Here is an 18,713-nt window from a genome sequence, read left to right on the forward strand (position 1 = left end):
GTGTAGCTGGATGCTGGGGAGCCGAGGCTGGTTATCTGACAGCTGGTTCCCATCACCAGGCGACCGGGCCCCACCGGGGTGTAATGACACTCTGTGGTACGGAGCTAACGTCTAACGGCCTCTGACTCATCACTGCACATCGTTGACGCCGTCAGCCGTCGCTCATTTACTCCTATACGAGCTGCGATTGGAGAAGAGCAGCTTTGATCCGCTTTGTTGGCTCAAGAAGCATGTCCACAGTATTATATATGTTTAGATACTGTCCAAACTTCCCTCCGTGACCCTACGTACAACTTTTCTTTTGAGAGGCTACTCAAAAGTCCCCAGGCTGCTCACCGTGTGTTAAGTAGAGCGCCGCTGGGCCCAATATTAAGACATTAATAAAGATTAAGGCGCCAAAACAGAGATGACTGAATTGTGGATTTACATTAGAAAACACGCGGCTTAGTGGAAAGCAAATGAGCAACACACAGCAGAAGCATTAGCTCCGAGAGAAGCCGAGGCTCCCCTGGGTCCAGAAGCAAACGCGCAGCAGCAGAAACAGAGCGCACAGCAAACGTTAGGCACAATCCACTTTCCCTCGCTGTCATTAATTGTATTTGTGACTTTGGCTTGCTTATTTACTTTAATTATGTGAGCAGCGCTCCGACGGGGTTCACGCTTCACCTCGTTTGGATTAATCGCAGGGGACAGCTTAGTGTCCGCTGCTGCTGCTGCTGCTGGATGCGAGCAAAACTTTGTTCCCTGTGATGGAAAACTGCGAAAACAGAGCAAAAACACGTTGGACCGGTCGCGTTTCCATCAGTGGTCGGAATGTAGAAATACAGCAGGTCACAGAGCAGGTCCAGACGATCAGGCCTCGCGTTCTATCAGCGCCACGTTACAACCAGCAACAATTAATAAGTGCTTTCCTCTTACTCACGGTTTCCACCTAACGAGCTGATGAAAACAGAGCCGTGCTCCAGGTTCTCGCTCTTAAATGTCAGCACGACTGCTTCATTAATACCATTATCGCAGTGTGGACTTTTAGCTCCGTTCCACAGGTACAATGAGTGACTGGTGGGAGGCAGAGCCAACGCTGGGTTTAGTGGCTCCACGTGGCAAATGTTGCTGGTTTTATGTTACAGTTCTGCTGCGTGTCATTAGTTAATCAGCTCACGCTGCTGTCAGTCTTTGACCGCTCTACGTCTAAACATTTCTGGGAACCCTGCATTATATTGTACATCACACGTCCTTTTCTCTCTTTCGGCCCACTCGCTTCCTGTGATCTCCTGGCCTCTCTACCGTTTCTTCCTCCTCGGTGCAGCATCGACTGGGAGTTCTGATCCTGTGCACAGAGCAAAGTAGGGAGACTGCAGCTGCTCAGCATGGAGCCTCTGGGAAGGAGCGAAGCCTGAATCCATCAAAAGAGCAGCTTCTTGGAAAAGAGATGCACCAAACGCACGGCTGGATTAAACTTACAACAGATTCCATGCAAACTGCTCGAGAACAGCCAGTGTTCTCTTTAAATGATGAGACAAAGGAAGAAACGCCTGCTCGTCGTTCATAAGTCAGATACCTGATTTAAGCCTCAATCATAAATGCACTACGACACCCAGTGTGCTGCTGACCAGCTGACATTTACGTGTGCTGAATCCAGTAAACAAGTTCTTGTGGAGTGTGACTCGAGCATGGCTGCTCCCTAACGGAGGACTGAGATGGAAGACGCCGCAGCCTGCGGCCCCCCGGGGTCAAACCAAGGACATTTAATCACCAACGCCTCGCAGCTCTGCCTTTGGGGCACGTTAGCAATTCCACGGCAAGTATTAATCACAGTCAATTACAGGACATGTCATCATCAACGCAAGCAGCAGACCCTGCTACCAGCGGCCGCGTGGAAGCTGGCTGCTGCGCGGCGCTCGGTTATTAATCCAGCGTCGCACTTTCATAACAGCCTGGCTGGGATGCAATCAGAGGCTCGGTGGCCGTCTGGAGCACTGGGACTTCACCTGCTGGGCCCTCGGCCTGCGAGCCCCGGCGCAGAGATACGTCTAATGTGTTTCTTCTTGTAGTTTCTACTCGAGAAGTGGCTGTAAGGAGAGGGAGAGGGGTGCGAGGGGACCACTCATCCGTCTCCCGTTCTGTGCTTCATAGTAAAATGCAGAATAAATAGCAACACGGAAGAAAGCCAGCAGGACACCAACAGCTGAAAAGCTGAAAGAGAACAAATACAGAGCCTTTCCACAAGCCCAGCGCGGTGATTCATTCATGTGGAAGCGGCAGACATCAATGCAGCACCGGTGGTGTTCCACCGCTGGACGCACGGCGCAGGAACGCGCAGAGGACGGACATCATCACGCGGGGGAAGAAAATTAGCATCAAAAACCAACAGTCACTTCTGATTAACGAAGGAGCAGATGTCTCACGTGAGCAGGTGATGTCACTGATCCAACCACTGTAACAGGTAACGCACCTTCAGAAGCATCAGCACGTGTCTCACTCTGGAGGCAAAGGCTTCCAGCAGCATCTGTCTCACCATCTGCTCCACCCCGGGGGTCCTTCCACGGCTTCAGGGCAACTTCTGATTCCAGATTATTATAAATGTTCAGGTCTAGTAAGGGTTTGTTTACTGCTGGTGCTGCCTGAAGGAGAGGTCCACTCAAGGTGAAGGATGAGAGTCCCAGGAAGGTTCAGAGCATGTTTCTGCATCACATCTTCAGACCAACATCCTTCTGGCCATCGAGGTCGTGGTCCACTCAGAACCAGGACCAGGACCAGGATCCAAATGGGTTCATGGACTTTTATGAAGCGACTGGACACTGCTCTGAGCCTAAAGAGGTTACAGAACCGTAAGTGGATGAAGCGTCGTTTAAATAGAGGCCTCTTCACTCCTCTAATGGTGCATCAGCGGAGACGTGCCACATCCTGCTGCCGTGTGTCATAAATACATTTCTTACGTGTGCACCTGATTATTCAAAATGCCAAACGTGTTCAGAAAGTGCCGTACTTCAGCTGGAGGCTTAAATGTCCTGCTTTTTGTTCAGATAAGCTTCAAATTACAGAGCTGCTGGAAGCGACAAGACCGAAACAGCAGCAAAGCAAATCAAAAGCACATTTAGCAGAGACAGAGCAGCGAGCGCTGCCTGAGCTGCAGCTCAACGAGCACTGGTCACGTCTGGGAACTGGTTCACACACAATTAGTCCATTTTTACTGGTGCATTGTATAGGTGACATAATGGACGTCTATTTGCACCATTAAGCATAAAGACAAGTGAGAGATGTGAGAAGTTAGTTTGCAATTAAGCTCAGGAGATGGAAATCTATATTTAGCTCCACTGCAGCAGATTTATTATCCTGATTCTTTGAATATGTCCCAAACCCAAGCCCGCTCCTTCCTTCACGCTCGTCCTTGGGCCCAAATGAGACTAAATTGGCAGCATAATCACAGCCAGTCAAGACACTCCATCAAAATAATACGCTGTACGAAACAAAAGGTCTGTTGCAGCCATAAAAAGCCCAGCGATGGATCATTGGGCAGGATTTCAGAAATTAAAGTGGTCTCTCAGTTAAAGCCTCAATGTGACCCTGAAGCTGCTTCTGTTCGGCTTCAGGATTAGAACCGGACCTTAGAACGTGTTATCTGGCTTTTCCCAACAAACAGCAACTGATTGTAGTCTCCAAGCGGCTCCATGTCTTCCCCCCTGAAAACTAACAGCAGTTTGTTCAATTCTCCGCCTTATTACCTCCAAACTTCCATTAGCCCTTCCCTCCACAACGCTCCATTACTGAGTCGGCATTATCTCCCAGCGGTTCTGCTGTGGGCGCCGGCTCCGTCTTACTGCAGCAGAGCTCACTGCTAGTCAGGCCTGAGAGGGAGGGTCTCGGCCGTCCTCGGGCAGATGTGTGGTAATTATTAATAAGAACATCTGCCTGTGGCTGCGGAGGCGCGTCGCACGCGTCCGCCTCATCGGCCTCGAGTCAGGATTCCACACCTGCAGCACGATGGACGAGCGGCTTCAGCTGCAGCTGTCTGACCTAACACATCATGGGGAGACGATGTAATTCCTCCCTAATCTCCAGCTCTGGAAGGCTGATGTTAAAGTCACGACTCCTGCACCAGCGTTTGTGTCCTTGCAAAACAAAGCGCCGCTCCCGTGTTTATTGAGGCGTAATCAGCTCAGCCACGCCGCCGCTCAGCCTTCGGTGGGGATGGAGAGCGCAGCGGTTGAAGCGTGACGGGTCATTCTTTAAGTGAATCCTTTGCTCGGCTCCGTTCCTCCCCCTCCTCCGTCGCCGCCGGCGACGCGTCCACACTCGGCAAACAAAGCGCTGAGATCTCTATCGGCGTCTGTCCTTGTTCGGCCTTTTGTGTTCTGGAATCGCACCTCGGCCTTTAGAAAGTCAGTCAGAGGATCACAGAGGAAGAGTGACGAAAACCACCATGAACCACGGAGGCACGGTCGATGCTTGTGTCCTTGTTGGAAAAGTCACAGCAGAATTAGATGGACTGCTGTTTACAGAGTTTGTTGGAGGAGAATGAGAGTGAGGTTTCAGAGGTAGTGACACAAGCAGTGGAGTCAGGTGTCAGGAGTCCTGTCTCTGCTCGCACGCTTTCACACCTCGTCCTGTTTCTGGACGTGTGTGTGAACTGCTGCTTCCTGGTGTCCCAGCGTTTCCTCTCTGGCCTTCACCTTCTAAGACTTCACATACAAAAGCTCTCCCTCAGGAGCACAGACCATGAGGTCAGCAACAGCCAGTGGGACTAATGTCTTCACTAAATGTTCACTTCTGGCTCAGCTTGATTTCAAAATTGGCCAGAAACATACTGTACTTGAGTGAGTGAATTTAATAAACTGAGCGAGTGAGCGAGTGAGCGAGTGAATGTGTGCAGCGGAGCAGGACGCTGTGGCAGATAAGCCTCAGACAAGCATCCAGCCTCGTCTCATTTCTGCAGCGTGCAGCGAAAGCCCACCAGCTTCAGCAGCGTTTGTGCAGAGGTGTGTGTCTGTCAGGGCGCTCTCCTCCTGAAGGTGCTGGGAGACAGATAAGGAAAACGGCCGCACCCTGAATGAGCCGCATCACTAAGACCCAGTCAACTCAGCCGGACGACCATTAGAGGGGCTGGAGAGGTCACCACGGCAACAGATGATGCTTAATACATCAAGATCGAAGCACGTTAACCAGTTTATAGCTGATCAAGTCCAGAGGAAGACGTCTGACAGACTCATTTTCTCCTTCCAGCACTCATGCTGAGAAATGGGTCAGACCGTATGAGATTAGGAAAGATGATGCATGAAGAAGTAGTCTAACTGTAATATAGTGAGGAATGAGAATGGTGCAGACGGCCTCCAGATGAAATGTAACACCTCCCTCGCGCCGCGTGTGTGAAGCTACCCCATTATCCCACATTCAGGCTGCGGCGGCGGGATAATGGAGCAGAGTCGGCGACTCCCAGCTTCAGACAGGCACCACGTTAATGAAATCTCTTTGTTAATAACAGACTGCAAAGCGTCTGTATTAAGAATCATATATGAGGAATGCTTGTTTGTGGAAGGAAATCTGCAGCAGACGCTCACAGCCGCCGCCGAAGCCGACGCTGGCGTGCGCTCGCTTCCCAAAACGCGCCCCATCGCTCGACGATGCCCTTTCAGAGTGATGCACGGCTCCTGCAGCGCTGCAGGAGGAGAGGGATTCCTCTGTTTGTGAAGCCCACTAAGCCCCGAAGAAGAGGTGCCTGCGCTCTGTCTGTGCACGGCAGAGTACACAATGACTCATTTTTCAAGCTGCCTATTGTCCGCCTGGAAAAATACAGCGCGAGTGACGACGGAGCGCTCACACCCTGTGCTGAATGTCAGTGTGGAGAACGGTTCCTTATTAAGGCGCCTGTGCTAATCTGAACATGGGTTTAATCAGTCAGCGAGACGCTGGGCCCATGACCAACGGCGCCGCGCTCCACCGCTGACGGACAGGAACCAGGCGAGAGCAGGGTCGCGGTCCTGGACGTCCTGTGAGCTGCAGGAGCACCCGGCTCCGTGGCTTTGTGTGCCTTACCGCCTCTGACCAGCAGGGCGGCGCCCTCATCATGTCAGTCCAAACCCCACACACACGTCCTGAGGCCTGAGCAAGCGCCCGGAGCCCTGCTGCAGCTCTCCCCGCTTGGATAAAGACGTGAAATATGAGCGTGTCAGATGAGCAGGGAGATAATGACCACCTCACTTATGGAAGACAATGAAATTATCAAAATATTGATGAATATTCGTCTTCCGCAGCCTCCTCCATTATCCGTTAATTACCGAACGAGTCAGGTGTGAAATTGCCCCGACGACCGGCTCCGTGGGGCCACTTCCCCTTAAAGTGATCCTGTTTATTGTTCAGATATGGAGGTAATAGGTTGGAATTGATTTTAATTCAAGCGCTTTGGACGCGTTGATACCAAGGGACAGCGTGTGACCTTGAAACGGCCGCTCACCAACATCGATTTGTTCTGTGACACCAGAAGAGCTGCGTTACACATTAGTCGGGCTCCGCGCGAGCCGGACTCAGACGTGGGGCTTCATTAACGCTGGCGCCTTCATGAACCTGGAAAATAAAGAAGTCCCAGCATGCTTTGCAGCTCTATGATAAATGTCTTGTCAAAGAAGTCAAATTACCAGTGTGCATTAGCAGCCAGCTGTTTGTTTGGTGCCAGCCTCTTGTTTTGAGCCGCTGCTCATATTTTCTGTCGTGACCCAGCTTCCTGTTTTGGTCTGGAAGTGAGTCACTGTGGTTTTTCTCCTTAGAGTACGGTGGAGGACCAAGTCCACAGCCCTAGCAACCACAGCTGCCTACAGTATTTACATTTGCATCTCATCCTCCTCAAGCCCAAGCGGCTCCTGCTGTGGATTCTAACGGACACAGCTGAGATCAAGGACATTCTGCCACCATGAGACACTGAGAAACAATCTGACAAACATCTCAAACGCTGTCCTACGTCCCCGTGATCAGCTCATTCCCTGTCTGTCGGCCGGGCGCTGCGCTTCCCATCAAACATTACTCAATCTGAGTCAAATGGTGCATTCGTCGGGAAATGTTTTGGGTTAATACTCATTACGCAGTGTGAGAGTTTATGGTAATAAAGGAACATCCAGTGGCTCACTAATGTGTTTTCCTGAACAACGATGCAGCTCAGCTCATGTATAAATCATTTGACATCCGTTTGATGAATAACCCAAATCTACTGCATCTGCAACGAGATGCAGAAGTTGTAGCAAATCTGCATATCAGCTGCTGGAACATGCTGAAAGCAGCAGCGCTAATGCAGTCGTCAGACACTTGATTAGCGGATTCCCACTCATCATCAATCTGTTCACAGCCTGCAACGCATCCGAATCCCCTGAATTCCCCTCAGCGGCCGTGAACAGTTGGCAGCGACGGCCTCAGCGGCCACAGGTCGACCTCTCTCTGCCTCCTCATCCGAGCAGGACGCGTCTGAAGGAGAGCGTCCAGATGATGCACATCTGCATCTTCACCGGCCGACTTCCCGCTGGTTCCTGTTTGGGTTCCTGGAGTGTTTCTCTGGGCCGATGTGCAGGATATATGATTTGCTGCTGCATCGTGATCTTGTTCCCAGCAGCTAAACCTCGTTGCCTTATTAATTATGTGGATGTGGAACCACAGCAGGTCCACAGTTAAAAATGAAGAAAGTGAGACTTTTATCATGTAGCACCTATAAATATTCCACCTCCCTCCAGTAGTGAGAAGAAATAAAGGTGACATACAGCATTAGGATGTAATGTAACCCCCCTAAAAAGGAAGTGTAGCGGGTTACTTTCATTTGTACTTGGACTGCTGTTTTGTTTTGCTGCAGTTAACAGATTATGCAGGTGTGGGAGGGTGGGAGAGTTTCACAGAGTGGGAACAAGTTTCACTTACACCAGCAACGGTCCAGTCAACGCGTAAGGACAAATAACACTTACTTAACAACGAGGCTTTCAACCTGCGTCTGTTGCCACAGCAACGTCAGGGAGGCGACAACTCTTCCTGTCTCATATCTGTAGCTGTGTGTACTTTCAAACACAGCCGCTGAGATAATAACAGGCAACCGCGTCTCATCACGCCAGCGGCTCCGTCAGACCAGCGTCGGCCTCTGGACTGAACGTGGCTCCTCAGACTTCGACATCTGATGTGTATCTAATGTTTCCTCTCATCATCTTGAGCCAAAATCCAAATCAAGTGCACTGCTCTGCATTTTTAGGCACGTCACGGAGCACAGCTGTAACATCTGCATTTGCTCCTTCCTAACATCACCGCCTGGTTAAGACAACGCTCTGTACTCATTCTTCATCCGAACTCTTCTGCTGTTTGGATTTTGTTCCATCAGCGTAACCCACAGACTGAACTCGCTCATGTCTTACAAACTCCTGCTGTGAATCCTCTAATTGGATCTTTTCTAGAGGTAGGAATTAGGACCTTTTACAGACGTCGTACAGACGCAGAAAACAAAGAGTCGCGGTTGAATTTGTGATTCACGCATTATGCACCTACAGCAGGTTGAGTGAGGAGCCGGAGCAGCATATGGAAACATGTAATTAGCGCCTGCCCCCAAATGAAACACGTCATTTATATGTAAATTTAAATGATGCTAAAGCAATATTGGTATGTAATCAGGACGTTTGGACTTTCACTAACTTTCACCGGGTTGGAGCAAAGTACAGTTTGCTTGTCCATCATAGACACACGCAGCCTCGTCCTTGCTGCTGTGTGTGCTCATTAATGCGGGCCCTTGTATTGGACTTGCAGATGTCTGTCAGAGGCGGCGGGCGCTTTTTTTAAAGTTCAGGTTCAAAGCCTCCGAGGCGCTGACCTTGGCTTTAAAGCCTCATAAACAGGTGTGAGAGCAGCTGTAACAGAACGGTTGCTGGCTGCAGCCTGACGGGGGGGAGGCAGAGGGGGGAGGCGGACGAGGTGACGGGTGAGGCCTGTGACCACCGTGACCGCCAGCAGGGACGGCAGCGCGCATAGCTCCACACTAATGGGCCTATTTGGACCACAGACATGCAGACGTCCTTGAGCGGATCGCTTCCAATGCGCATAACAATTACTGCTGCATTTATTATATTATATTATGCTTAATGCTCAATTTAGAGCTTTTAGACACGGCTGCATTCATCACACAGCATTAGCCTCTGAGGGCCGACACCATGAGCACAGTACTTAACATTTTAAATGGGGCTTTAATGCGGTTTAAAGGTGTCAGAACTCACCACACGTGGAGAATGTGGTCGTAAGCAAGGTACAAAACGTTTAAGGTCATTCATGCAGCCAACAGATAAACAGCTCATGAGGTTCCAGCCCTGTGGCCACGCGCGTACTCACTCAGCTCTGCGATGCTGCCCACCCGCGTCGCCAGCAGCGACTGCTCCAGCGTGCGGAGCTCGGCCTGGGTGTATCCGTCGCCGCTGCCCCTCCCCGAGCGCTGCTGGTCCCGGTGCAGGTTCAGGCTCTCCGGCAGGCTCAGCACACCTGCACACAGCACGGGGTCAGAGGTCAGAGGTCACACACAGGCAAGGCTCCGCGTTCGCAGCGTTTTGGGAGAGTGGGAAACACAGCGGAAGAGCAAAAGTTTGTTGGAGATTAAACACAGAGACAGAGTTGGTATGAAAGGGTTAACGAGCAAACAGGACTCAAAAAGCATGAAAACACACACAATACACAGAAGTACCACAAAGTACAGTACCAGTCCAGATTAAACACTGCTTCCATTAAACCGAACCTTTTAAGCACAACAGTGATCGCAGAGGTTTATGTCTGGTTTTGTTTCCATAACTCAGGCTTTGTGTCACCAGGCACAGACTCACAATTATAGCAATTTTCCTCTCTGATTGCAAACATTACATCTTTGCAGTCTGATGTTTTCCCCCCTTTCATGTGTAAACAAACGGCGTCCAGCTAAAAGTCTTTTCATCGACTCGAGCTGAACTAAAAGGTTTATGACTGTCTTTGACAAAGAGCCTGGAGTTTTAGTGGATGAACAGCCTGGGAGACGCAGCCCGTGGGTCAATAGCACTCTCCTCCTGGCTTCAGGCCCGACGTTACTCGCAGCTTCGACCCTAATCGAGCCAATTAGGCTGCGAGGCGTTGGCGTGCACGCTGGGTAACAGGTGCGTCCTGCACACGAAAACGGACCCAAGCGCATCCATGTGCTCCTCCCACAGCGTCCAGCCCAGGATTCCAGTATTCCCCAGCCAGCGCCCCACTCCCTGCTCTTCCCACAGCCTTTCCAGGAAGCTCGACCTTTTGTTTTCCACTCCCTACTTCCAATAACTGCTCTAACAGCTTGGTCTGATGCTGCTGAGCGTCGGAGCGGCTGCTGTTCGGGCGTGCTCACATTCCTCCTGCTTGGGGTGAGTCCTCAGCTCCTCGCCGGACCCCCTCACATTCAGTGTCCCTCCTCTGCTGGCTCTGCACAGATCCGGCTCTGCGTTTTGCTTCCTGTTGTTCCGCCCTGAACCCGTACCTGCTGAGTTGCCCACATGCAGGGCCACACTCCAGATGATTTAGTTTGTACACTGCGCCACCGAAACGCGTAGCGAGTGATTATAGTTGTTCCAAACGCCCACGCTCGGTGGCTCAGTGGAAAGTCGGCTGTAACAGAGAGGAGGCAGCTATGATAATCACTTAAGTGGAGCAATAGCCGAGCACATTTCCTGCTCTGGAAGCATTTCTGCGTCCGTATAAATAGATGCGTGACAGCTGAGGAGCAGAGGTCGAAGGCGGCTCGATGAAGACGCGACACCCCAACGGGGTCACAAGCAGCAGCCTTTTGGCGGTTTCTTTGTGGGGGTCGAACGACCTGCGTGCAGCACCCGCTGGCTCATTCAGTGCACAGGTAGCGGCGTTAGCATTCGTCCAGGATGAAGCCGTGCGCCCTCAGCCCCTGTGGGAAATCCCTGGCTGCTCGACACTCCAGCAGCCAGTCGAGGAGCACTACAGAGACTTCACACTCTGATTTCATTACCAGCTGTTTCAGTTCATTTCATGGCGCTGGGTCACACAGCCTCCCCTTATCTCTGTGACACCGGGCCGTGTCGTTGTTGCTCTACGGCCTTTAAGTTACTCCTCATTATTTTGAATTAAAAGTTACAGTTTTTAACCATTGATAGGCACCATGTTGAAACCTTAAGCTTAAACTGTCAATCCAAACCAATCAAAAGGTCAGGAATCGAGAAGGGGATCTGGGGATCACAGAGGTTTAAAGTCGGAGGAGGCAGGAGTTCCTGAGTTCCTGAGGGGGCGGCTGTCAGTCCCAGAGTGATGCAGAGGAGCCTCCTCTATCGCTGAACCCGTACTGACATCGGGGCTTCCTCCACCGTGTGTGCTTCTTTTAGGGTTGAATAATTCACAATGCTCTGTGTAATCACCACCTCCTATCTCCAGTCAATCCAACTTCTATAACTTTTTTTCTCCCACTGCCCGAACTACTCTTTAAATATAATCGCAGGGTGCCATGGAGGCCCTCGCTGAATTATTCATCCAGTCAGATCAAGACATATAAACAAGTCTGCAGCTCTGCCTCTCGTTCCCCACCTCCCACTCGCTCTACATGTTATCTCTCACCAACACTTGGCTGCTCCGGATATGTAAAAAAAAACCAAGTTGGAATATTTGATCCTAGGTGCTGTTTGTGTAATAAACATCAGAGGTGAGAAAGCAGCCAACCTGGCCCCGTGGAGACGAGGAGAAGAAGAAGAACGGATGATGACACCGGCGTCTGATTAGAGAAACGAACATGAGGCCGACCCAGTTTGATAACGCCGCGTCACATCACATGCGTCTTACTGGGACCTGAGGGATGAACCCCTAAAACCTGCATTTCTCTGAGACGAACGGATCGCGGGGACAAGAGTTCAGCATCCACTGAGAGATTGAGTCCGAACAGCCCCAGCTGTGACGGAATCCACACGGGTGGAACCGGTGACAGATGTGTGGGGGCCCAGCTCCTCACCTACAACGCCGCCGCTCTAATGGCACACCTTGACATTTTAAATGCAAGTCATCTGTCTCCACCAGACAACACAATGTGAGAACCAGTTCTATATTTGCCCATTACTCAGAAGCCTTTTTCTCCTTGTTAGTTTTCTCACTGAGCCAGAAGCGACGGCTCGTACGTGCGCAGTGATCTCGGCTGCTGACGCTTCTACATACAACCAGCACCTCCTAATATTGAATTAAACTTAAAGACACCTGACAGACGCAGCCTGAAAGCTGCCTGATGCTGATCTCTGGCCTCCTACAGACGGACTGGGGGGCTCCAGCTGCTGGTCTGTGGTTTTAGGCTGCAGCTGTTTTCTCCATACACACTGTCAACCGGTGCAAATGTCATGTTCTCAAAAACAGCAGCATCTTCAGATGAAGACTGCTTGTTGGCTCTGTGGCATCTCATAGGTATTAATCTGAGCTTGTGCTGTAAATCAGGGCTTCATCAGTCGCGTACGCGTGTGTAATTATGAGCTCTTTAATCAGACTTTTAGCTTCTAAAATCCACTATTTCAAAATAACTTAGCAGGAGAAAAGTCAGATGGTTTGAGATCAAACCTGGGGCTTAACGGGATTCGTGATCAATGCCGTCCTGTTCTGATGGACAAGCAGTCCCCGTCCCACGGCTTTTCTACGGCTCACTTCCTTAACGCCTGACCTTTGCACAGTCTCCTGTCCTCTCCAGAGAGGAAAGAAAAACTATTTTAGGAAAATGAGCACTCAGATCATCATGATGACATTTCAATCTGCAACAAGCCACATGTAGCGACCCTCTGCTCCTCTAAGTGGAGAGTCGCGCTCAGCGAGGCCACTTTGAAGCCACGCTCTCGCCGCCGCCGCCCGGACGCGGGCTCTCGCCGCGGCCGCAAGGTGCAGCGCGCCTATTTTCTGCAGGAATGTCCAAGTGATTTTCTGTAGCGAGAAAGTGGTGCGCGCCCCGTCGTCAGCGAGGAAACTCTGCAGGAATATTAACAGGCAGTTGCCATGGCAACAGGCGACCGCTGCCTGACTGCGCGGCGATTGGCCGAGATGGAAGTACAGCAGGAGTAGTTCTGAAACATTTGTAGCGCGGAGAAAGCGAGAAGCCGAGAAGCACGTACCGCATCATGGAGACGTTCATCCTCTCATCGATAATGAGCGAATGAACGGGGAAATGGCCAGAAGTGGCTGACTCCAAATGTCACGTACGGCCGTGGAACTGCAGAGACCCGCCTCCAAATCCTACAACAGCGTGGTTTTATCTTGTGCAAACAGGAAGCAGGAGCCGTTGGTCCCTTCAAATAAGTGAGACACAGCTTATACGAGAATAACAGGATAAAGGACCATGAGCTCACATTTAAATGTAACGTGGCTGTCGGCTTGATGGGGGGCGTCCGGTGGCGATAACTCCCCTAAACCACATCTAACATCGCGCGTCTCTCAGTATTTATTCTACTTAAATGAGCATGGCATGACTCCATCTGTTGGGACCTCAAAGCTAAGCTGCTGTTCACATCCAGACTCCAGCTCCAGACCGATGGAGAACAGCTCAGCCTTATTGTGGCGTTGCCCTTCAGAAACATTCACTGCACAGGTCATTTTCCTACTTGTTGCGTGCCGCTATTACAGTGGTTGTCCCACACAGCGTGAGAGCAGCAATTAGTGAGAGTTAGAGCTCATCAGATCAAAGCTCAATGTGAATCTGCCGCCTCACATCTAAAGCATGTGAGCAGCAAAAAGGTTGAATCAACATCAGAGGTGAGAGGAGCTGAACCTGTCCTCATTCATTTGTCGTCCTTCGGTGTCTGGTGTCAAAAACGCAGCTTCACCACCGTTGATATTCTCATGCATCACCAGTGGACTAACTCAGAGCTCATCTTCATCCAGTCAGAATTCCCCCACTTCCCCAGTGTAATATCCTCCAACACTTCCTCATAAATAAATCACAGCAGACAAATGCATCTGGACGTGTAAAGGAAACACATGCAGATGTGTTTACTTGGACTCGTTTTGCTGCATATGCTCATCGGCTCCAAGCTGCGTGAAGGCAGCGTTGTTTACGCTGCTCCGACCCTCCCAGCAGCCCCTCAGCACGCTATCTGCATATGGTGAGGCGCTTCTCTGCCTCCTGTCAGGAACGCGAGATCACAGCGAGGATCTGGACAGGTAGAAGGAGAGTCTGCACTTCCCAACACATTTCTACAGACTCCTACAAAGTGCTAACCCGCTAAAAGCTATAGTCTCTAGTTTTGCAGATGTTTCTTTATTGTCATTTTACTAATGCTAGAGTCCAGGCTCGTAGAGTGGAGCTGCACACAGCGCTCGCTGCCCCAGAGGTGCTGCACCACATGAACCTCCAGACATCTCCCTGGTCTGGAGCCAAGGCCACAGCGAGCGGTTCCATTGTTGTGCATTGCAGGTTTCACTTTGCTCTGTGGAAAAGCAACCAGAGGAGCGTGCAGAGCTGTTGTTCTGTTCTGTTGCCTAATCTGCTGCACAGTCATCAGCTTTAGGATCCTGATCCTTCATCGTTAGGGCGTCTCTATCGCGCCCAGCCAGACGGATTGCAGGTGCCACGCCAGATGCTGGACTATATTTACGACCTCCTCTGAGAACAGGAGGCCACGTTAGCATGACTTAAAGCCGCACATAACCCTCCACGCAGCGGCGCCGCAGCGCATCCGTCGGTCCGTGTGAGGCTCGGTCTGCTCCCAGCGGAGACGCGTGAGTCACCGGGATCACCGGCGGGGACGCAGCGTAATGTAATCAGATGCAGCACAAACATCAGCCTGCGTGCAACAAGTGGGATAATGAGAGGAGAAGCTGTGGTGTTGAGTGCTGCGGAAACGAGAAAGCCTCACATACAGTGGGTTCAGGCAGAGGAATTGTGATAAAAGGACTGAAGAGCAGAAGAGCTCCAACAATAACATGGACGCAGACGTGTTTGTGTTTCTACTCAGCCTGTCATCAGTCCGGCTCTGGAGATGAGAGGAGGAAACAAACAACGCTGCCTTAAATAAGCTGAGGTTACTGAACCCAGAAGCTGCTTCATGGTGGAAACCATGAATAAATGATGAAACTATAACACCTGCCCATAAAAGCAGAAGAGGTGAGGTCTGTTTGAAGATGCTTGTTTGTTCAGCAAACGCGAACCCCTGTTTGAGCTGAGCTGACTTACGGGCTGTTAGGCCCCTCAGTGGAATGTTGGGCCCGTTTTCTGACCTGAACCCGGAGGCTGTGTTTGGATCAGAGCATCCTGACAGCGCTCACGCAATCAAACTGCACTTCACAACAACCACACGCTCCAAAATATTCTAGCGTGTTGAGTATGGCGCTCGAGACATTAAGCATCAGGTGTTGTTAGGCAGCAGAGGCTGACCACGTAACGTTGATTCCTGAGCAGGACAGATCACCTGGGTCTGTCTCACAGAGCAGCAGGTGTAAAGCGATGGACTGATGCCATTCATCCGTTCCCATGCCACCATGTGGACCCAAATAGAACATGTCTCCAATTTGGCAGGAGCGATGCTGACATTTGGATCCGAAGGGGAACGACCTCGCATTAGGATGCTGCCGCCGTCCAGCACCTGATCTGTGTTCAGCAGGACGCCGTCACACTGCATCAGTCAGCTGCTAATTCTCTCCAAATGCTGAAGAAAGCGCAGCGAGGCAGGAGACTGGACTCTGAGGTCTGAGGTTCAGCTTAGGATGATGCTCCCCGGGGCTTAAATCAAAGTAAGCCGCTAAACCTGAGTCTGACACAACGAACAGGATTCAGCGCTCAGTGTTATTTCTACTCAACGTGAGAATGTTGGGAGATAAGATCAGAACAGTCACAGAATGCCCGGATGCTGCATTAGGAATAAGCAGCCTTGATAATAAGGTTGTGGTGATTACTACTGGTGAACATCCTTATCTCGCATGCAGACGGACATTTATTGCTACAGGGCCGTAACAGAACACGCTCTCTTCTGTTTTAAAGGCCAACCATGAAAATCCACTTTGAACTGTGACAGTCGGCGTGACGCCGCGCAGATCTGGACTGGCAGCCTCATAATTGGGGGCGACGTGCCTTGGCCTTGATGTTCAGGTTGACGATGTGGCCGAAGCAGGTCAGCGGCCGCAGGGCGTCGCAGCCGTCGAGGGCGCTCGGGACGTGGCTGAGGTTACGCGGCTGCGACGGGTCGGAGCCATGGGCCGGCATCTGGGGTCACACGTCCCCACACCTCGGGTCCAGGAACCAGGGAGCACGACAATGGTGATCAAGGCAGTGTGAAAAGAACAGTGGGCATGAACCTGAAGGACACGGGATAAAAAAAACCAGCCTCCATTTGCCTCCATTCCAAAGACATCCTCTCTTCCTGATCTGAAACAACGTGTCCAGTAGAAATATAAGACCACGAAGGCTGAACTTTCCCTCCAGTGAAATGACATAACTCCAGGTTTAAGGTGCGGAATCACATCAGAACTGGTTAAACGGTTCTGCGCTGCCTGAGTGTGAGACAGAGATAATGGCTGATGGACAGACGGCCCTGGGTGTCAGCCAGGCTGCCATTCCCAGCCCTCAGCTCCTCATCAAGCCGTCTGTCCACGCTGCCCCCGCCTCCCGTGGAGGCTGAAGGAATCTCTGGGCCCCTGAAACGTCCCGACGTCCCCGCGTCTCCCCAGATGTCCCCACGCAGCAACGGGGGACAGGAAGCGCTGGTCTGCTGATTCGCCGCCTCTCTGCTGTTTGTTATGAATGTGTTGGAGCACGTGTAGGGACAACATCTGTTATCATGTGGAAATAACCCAGCGAGTGGAGCAAACAGAACAGGACGCTTCCGTCTGCCAGACTCATCCCAAACCACAGTATATTTGAAAATGAGAGTTTGGAATGACTCGAGTCAGCGCCGGTGGTCTCCAGCCAGAACCAGGACTCCACCACCCTTCACAGAGCTTCACCCAGATTCTTCAGCCAGTAACAGCCCTTTATCAGCTAACAGGCATGTTACAATAACCCTGAAATGGATGGAGGCTAATTCAAATCATATATTCTATCGCTGGCACCTGCTAATTAGCAAACAAAACATGATAAATCTGTTTGGACACTGATGCACATCTACGGTGACGAGACAATTACAGCATGTCACCGTTCAGCCCAACGGTGGGACGATGACTCAATCCACGCAGAGGAAAGACAGTGTTAAAGTGGTGAATGCGGCGTGAGGTCACACCAGCGGGTGGGGTCCCGTGCATCTTTGATGCCGGAGGGACATGACGAAGCATGTCTCCGTGTATGAATACGAGCCCAATTACTGTCTGGTCACACAGACTCTCAGGGCTTTAAACCGGAGACGCAGACACCTGAGGAGGCCTCGCTGCTGCCAGTCTGTCTGTCACATGAGCACGTGGTCGGGTGCACGGGTTCACCGGTGCACGGGTTCACCTGGGAGACACGGACAAGCCAGCCTGGGCTGCTACTGCTTTGTAAAACCTTGTGCAACTCGCCAAGCAAATAAACTATAGCAAAGCATCTCTGAAACACCCTGATGTCATCGTTATTAATTACATTCAGATTAGTGGTTTCAAACCGACTGGTGTCAGAGTTGCCTCACTCATTAATCACACGCTGCAATCAAAGCCGCCTTATTATCATCTCGTGTGCAAATCTGCATTTTAAATTTACTGTTTTAATGCTTGAAGGGAAAAACAAACATCCATTTGTCCTTCTTATGGATTTTAACATTAGTGCGGCACTGCGTGGCCACTGTACCAGGAAAATCTGAGCTGAGTGGCGACATTATGCAGTGTAGCAATGCAGTGTTTGGATGCTGTGGTCCTCAGCTTTATTAATTCAGGTCTAGACTTAAAATCCAATTAATCTGACGCAGGAGGAGACGCCCCTGCCTTGGCTCCAGCAGCAAATCAAACTCTACACGGTTATAGCTAATGTGTCTTCGGGGACTCAGGTGTGTTGCCGTTATTACCCCTCACGTCCCTCAGCGAGGAACACGGGGGGATTGGTGAAAGTTGTCGACAGTCACCGCGTCCGCTTCCCGGTTCAATTACGTTCAATTATTCTCAACTGGAGCCCCAGAGGCTGCGGTAATGAGGTTTTGTATTGCTGCTTTGCAGTGTTTGATTTGTGCCTTGTATTAGGCTGGACGTCAGAATATGAGGTCAGTGTACATTAGGAGCTGTCAATACATCTCTGCCCCACAGCCAGGGAGGCAGCCCGCTACGGGGTGGACTTTTAACCAAGACTAAAACTTAATGCATTTCAAAAGCACAATTTCTGAAATCGGCTGATTATAAACGACAGACGTCTGTTTAACAAGTGCAGACAGAGCTCGGATGAGGGTGCTACTGCAGGTTTGCTCCAGTCCCTACAGTCTGTTTGACGTCGGTGCAAACCCAGGACTGAATTTAATATGACCCAGTAAAGCACAGCAACAAGTCAGAGCAGCTCCGTGGCTTTTTCCAGTAGGTCTCAGGTTAGCTGCTGTCTGGTGTCGCTACAGGGGGGCTGGGCTGCGTCTGGGTCGTCCCCTCCACCTCTGGAGCGAGACGTCATCGTCAAACCGGAGAGGGGACTTTGTGGATTTGGGAATTTTACCCAAGAAAAGAAAGCGCCTCATTTGTAAGCATCACATGTCAGATTAGCACAGTAGGCGGATGTGAGGACGACTTGCCACAAGTATTGTGCTTTGAAATCCGAACTCCGACTGCATCGGCTCCCTGTTTCTCTGACAGCTGCC

General features: G+C 51.0%; 1 protein-coding gene across 3 annotated transcripts in view; it reads right to left on the reverse strand.

The window, feature by feature from the left end:
* LOC114862496 (ankyrin repeat and BTB/POZ domain-containing protein 3-A) overlaps positions 1–18,713 on the reverse strand; it is an 82,054-nt gene that overhangs the window by 16,167 nt on the left and 47,174 nt on the right. For all 3 annotated transcript variants that reach the window (XM_055511194.1, XM_055511195.1, XM_029162858.3), the window contains exon 2: positions 9,334–9,480. In XM_055511194.1, the coding sequence (XP_055367169.1) occupies positions 9,334–9,480 (147 nt within the window). The remainder of the gene's footprint in view (positions 1–9,333; positions 9,481–18,713) is intronic.

The sequence above is a fragment of the Betta splendens genome, chromosome 9 (assembly GCF_900634795.4).
Source record: "Betta splendens chromosome 9, fBetSpl5.4, whole genome shotgun sequence".
NCBI classification, from domain to species: domain Eukaryota; kingdom Metazoa; phylum Chordata; class Actinopteri; order Anabantiformes; family Osphronemidae; genus Betta; species Betta splendens.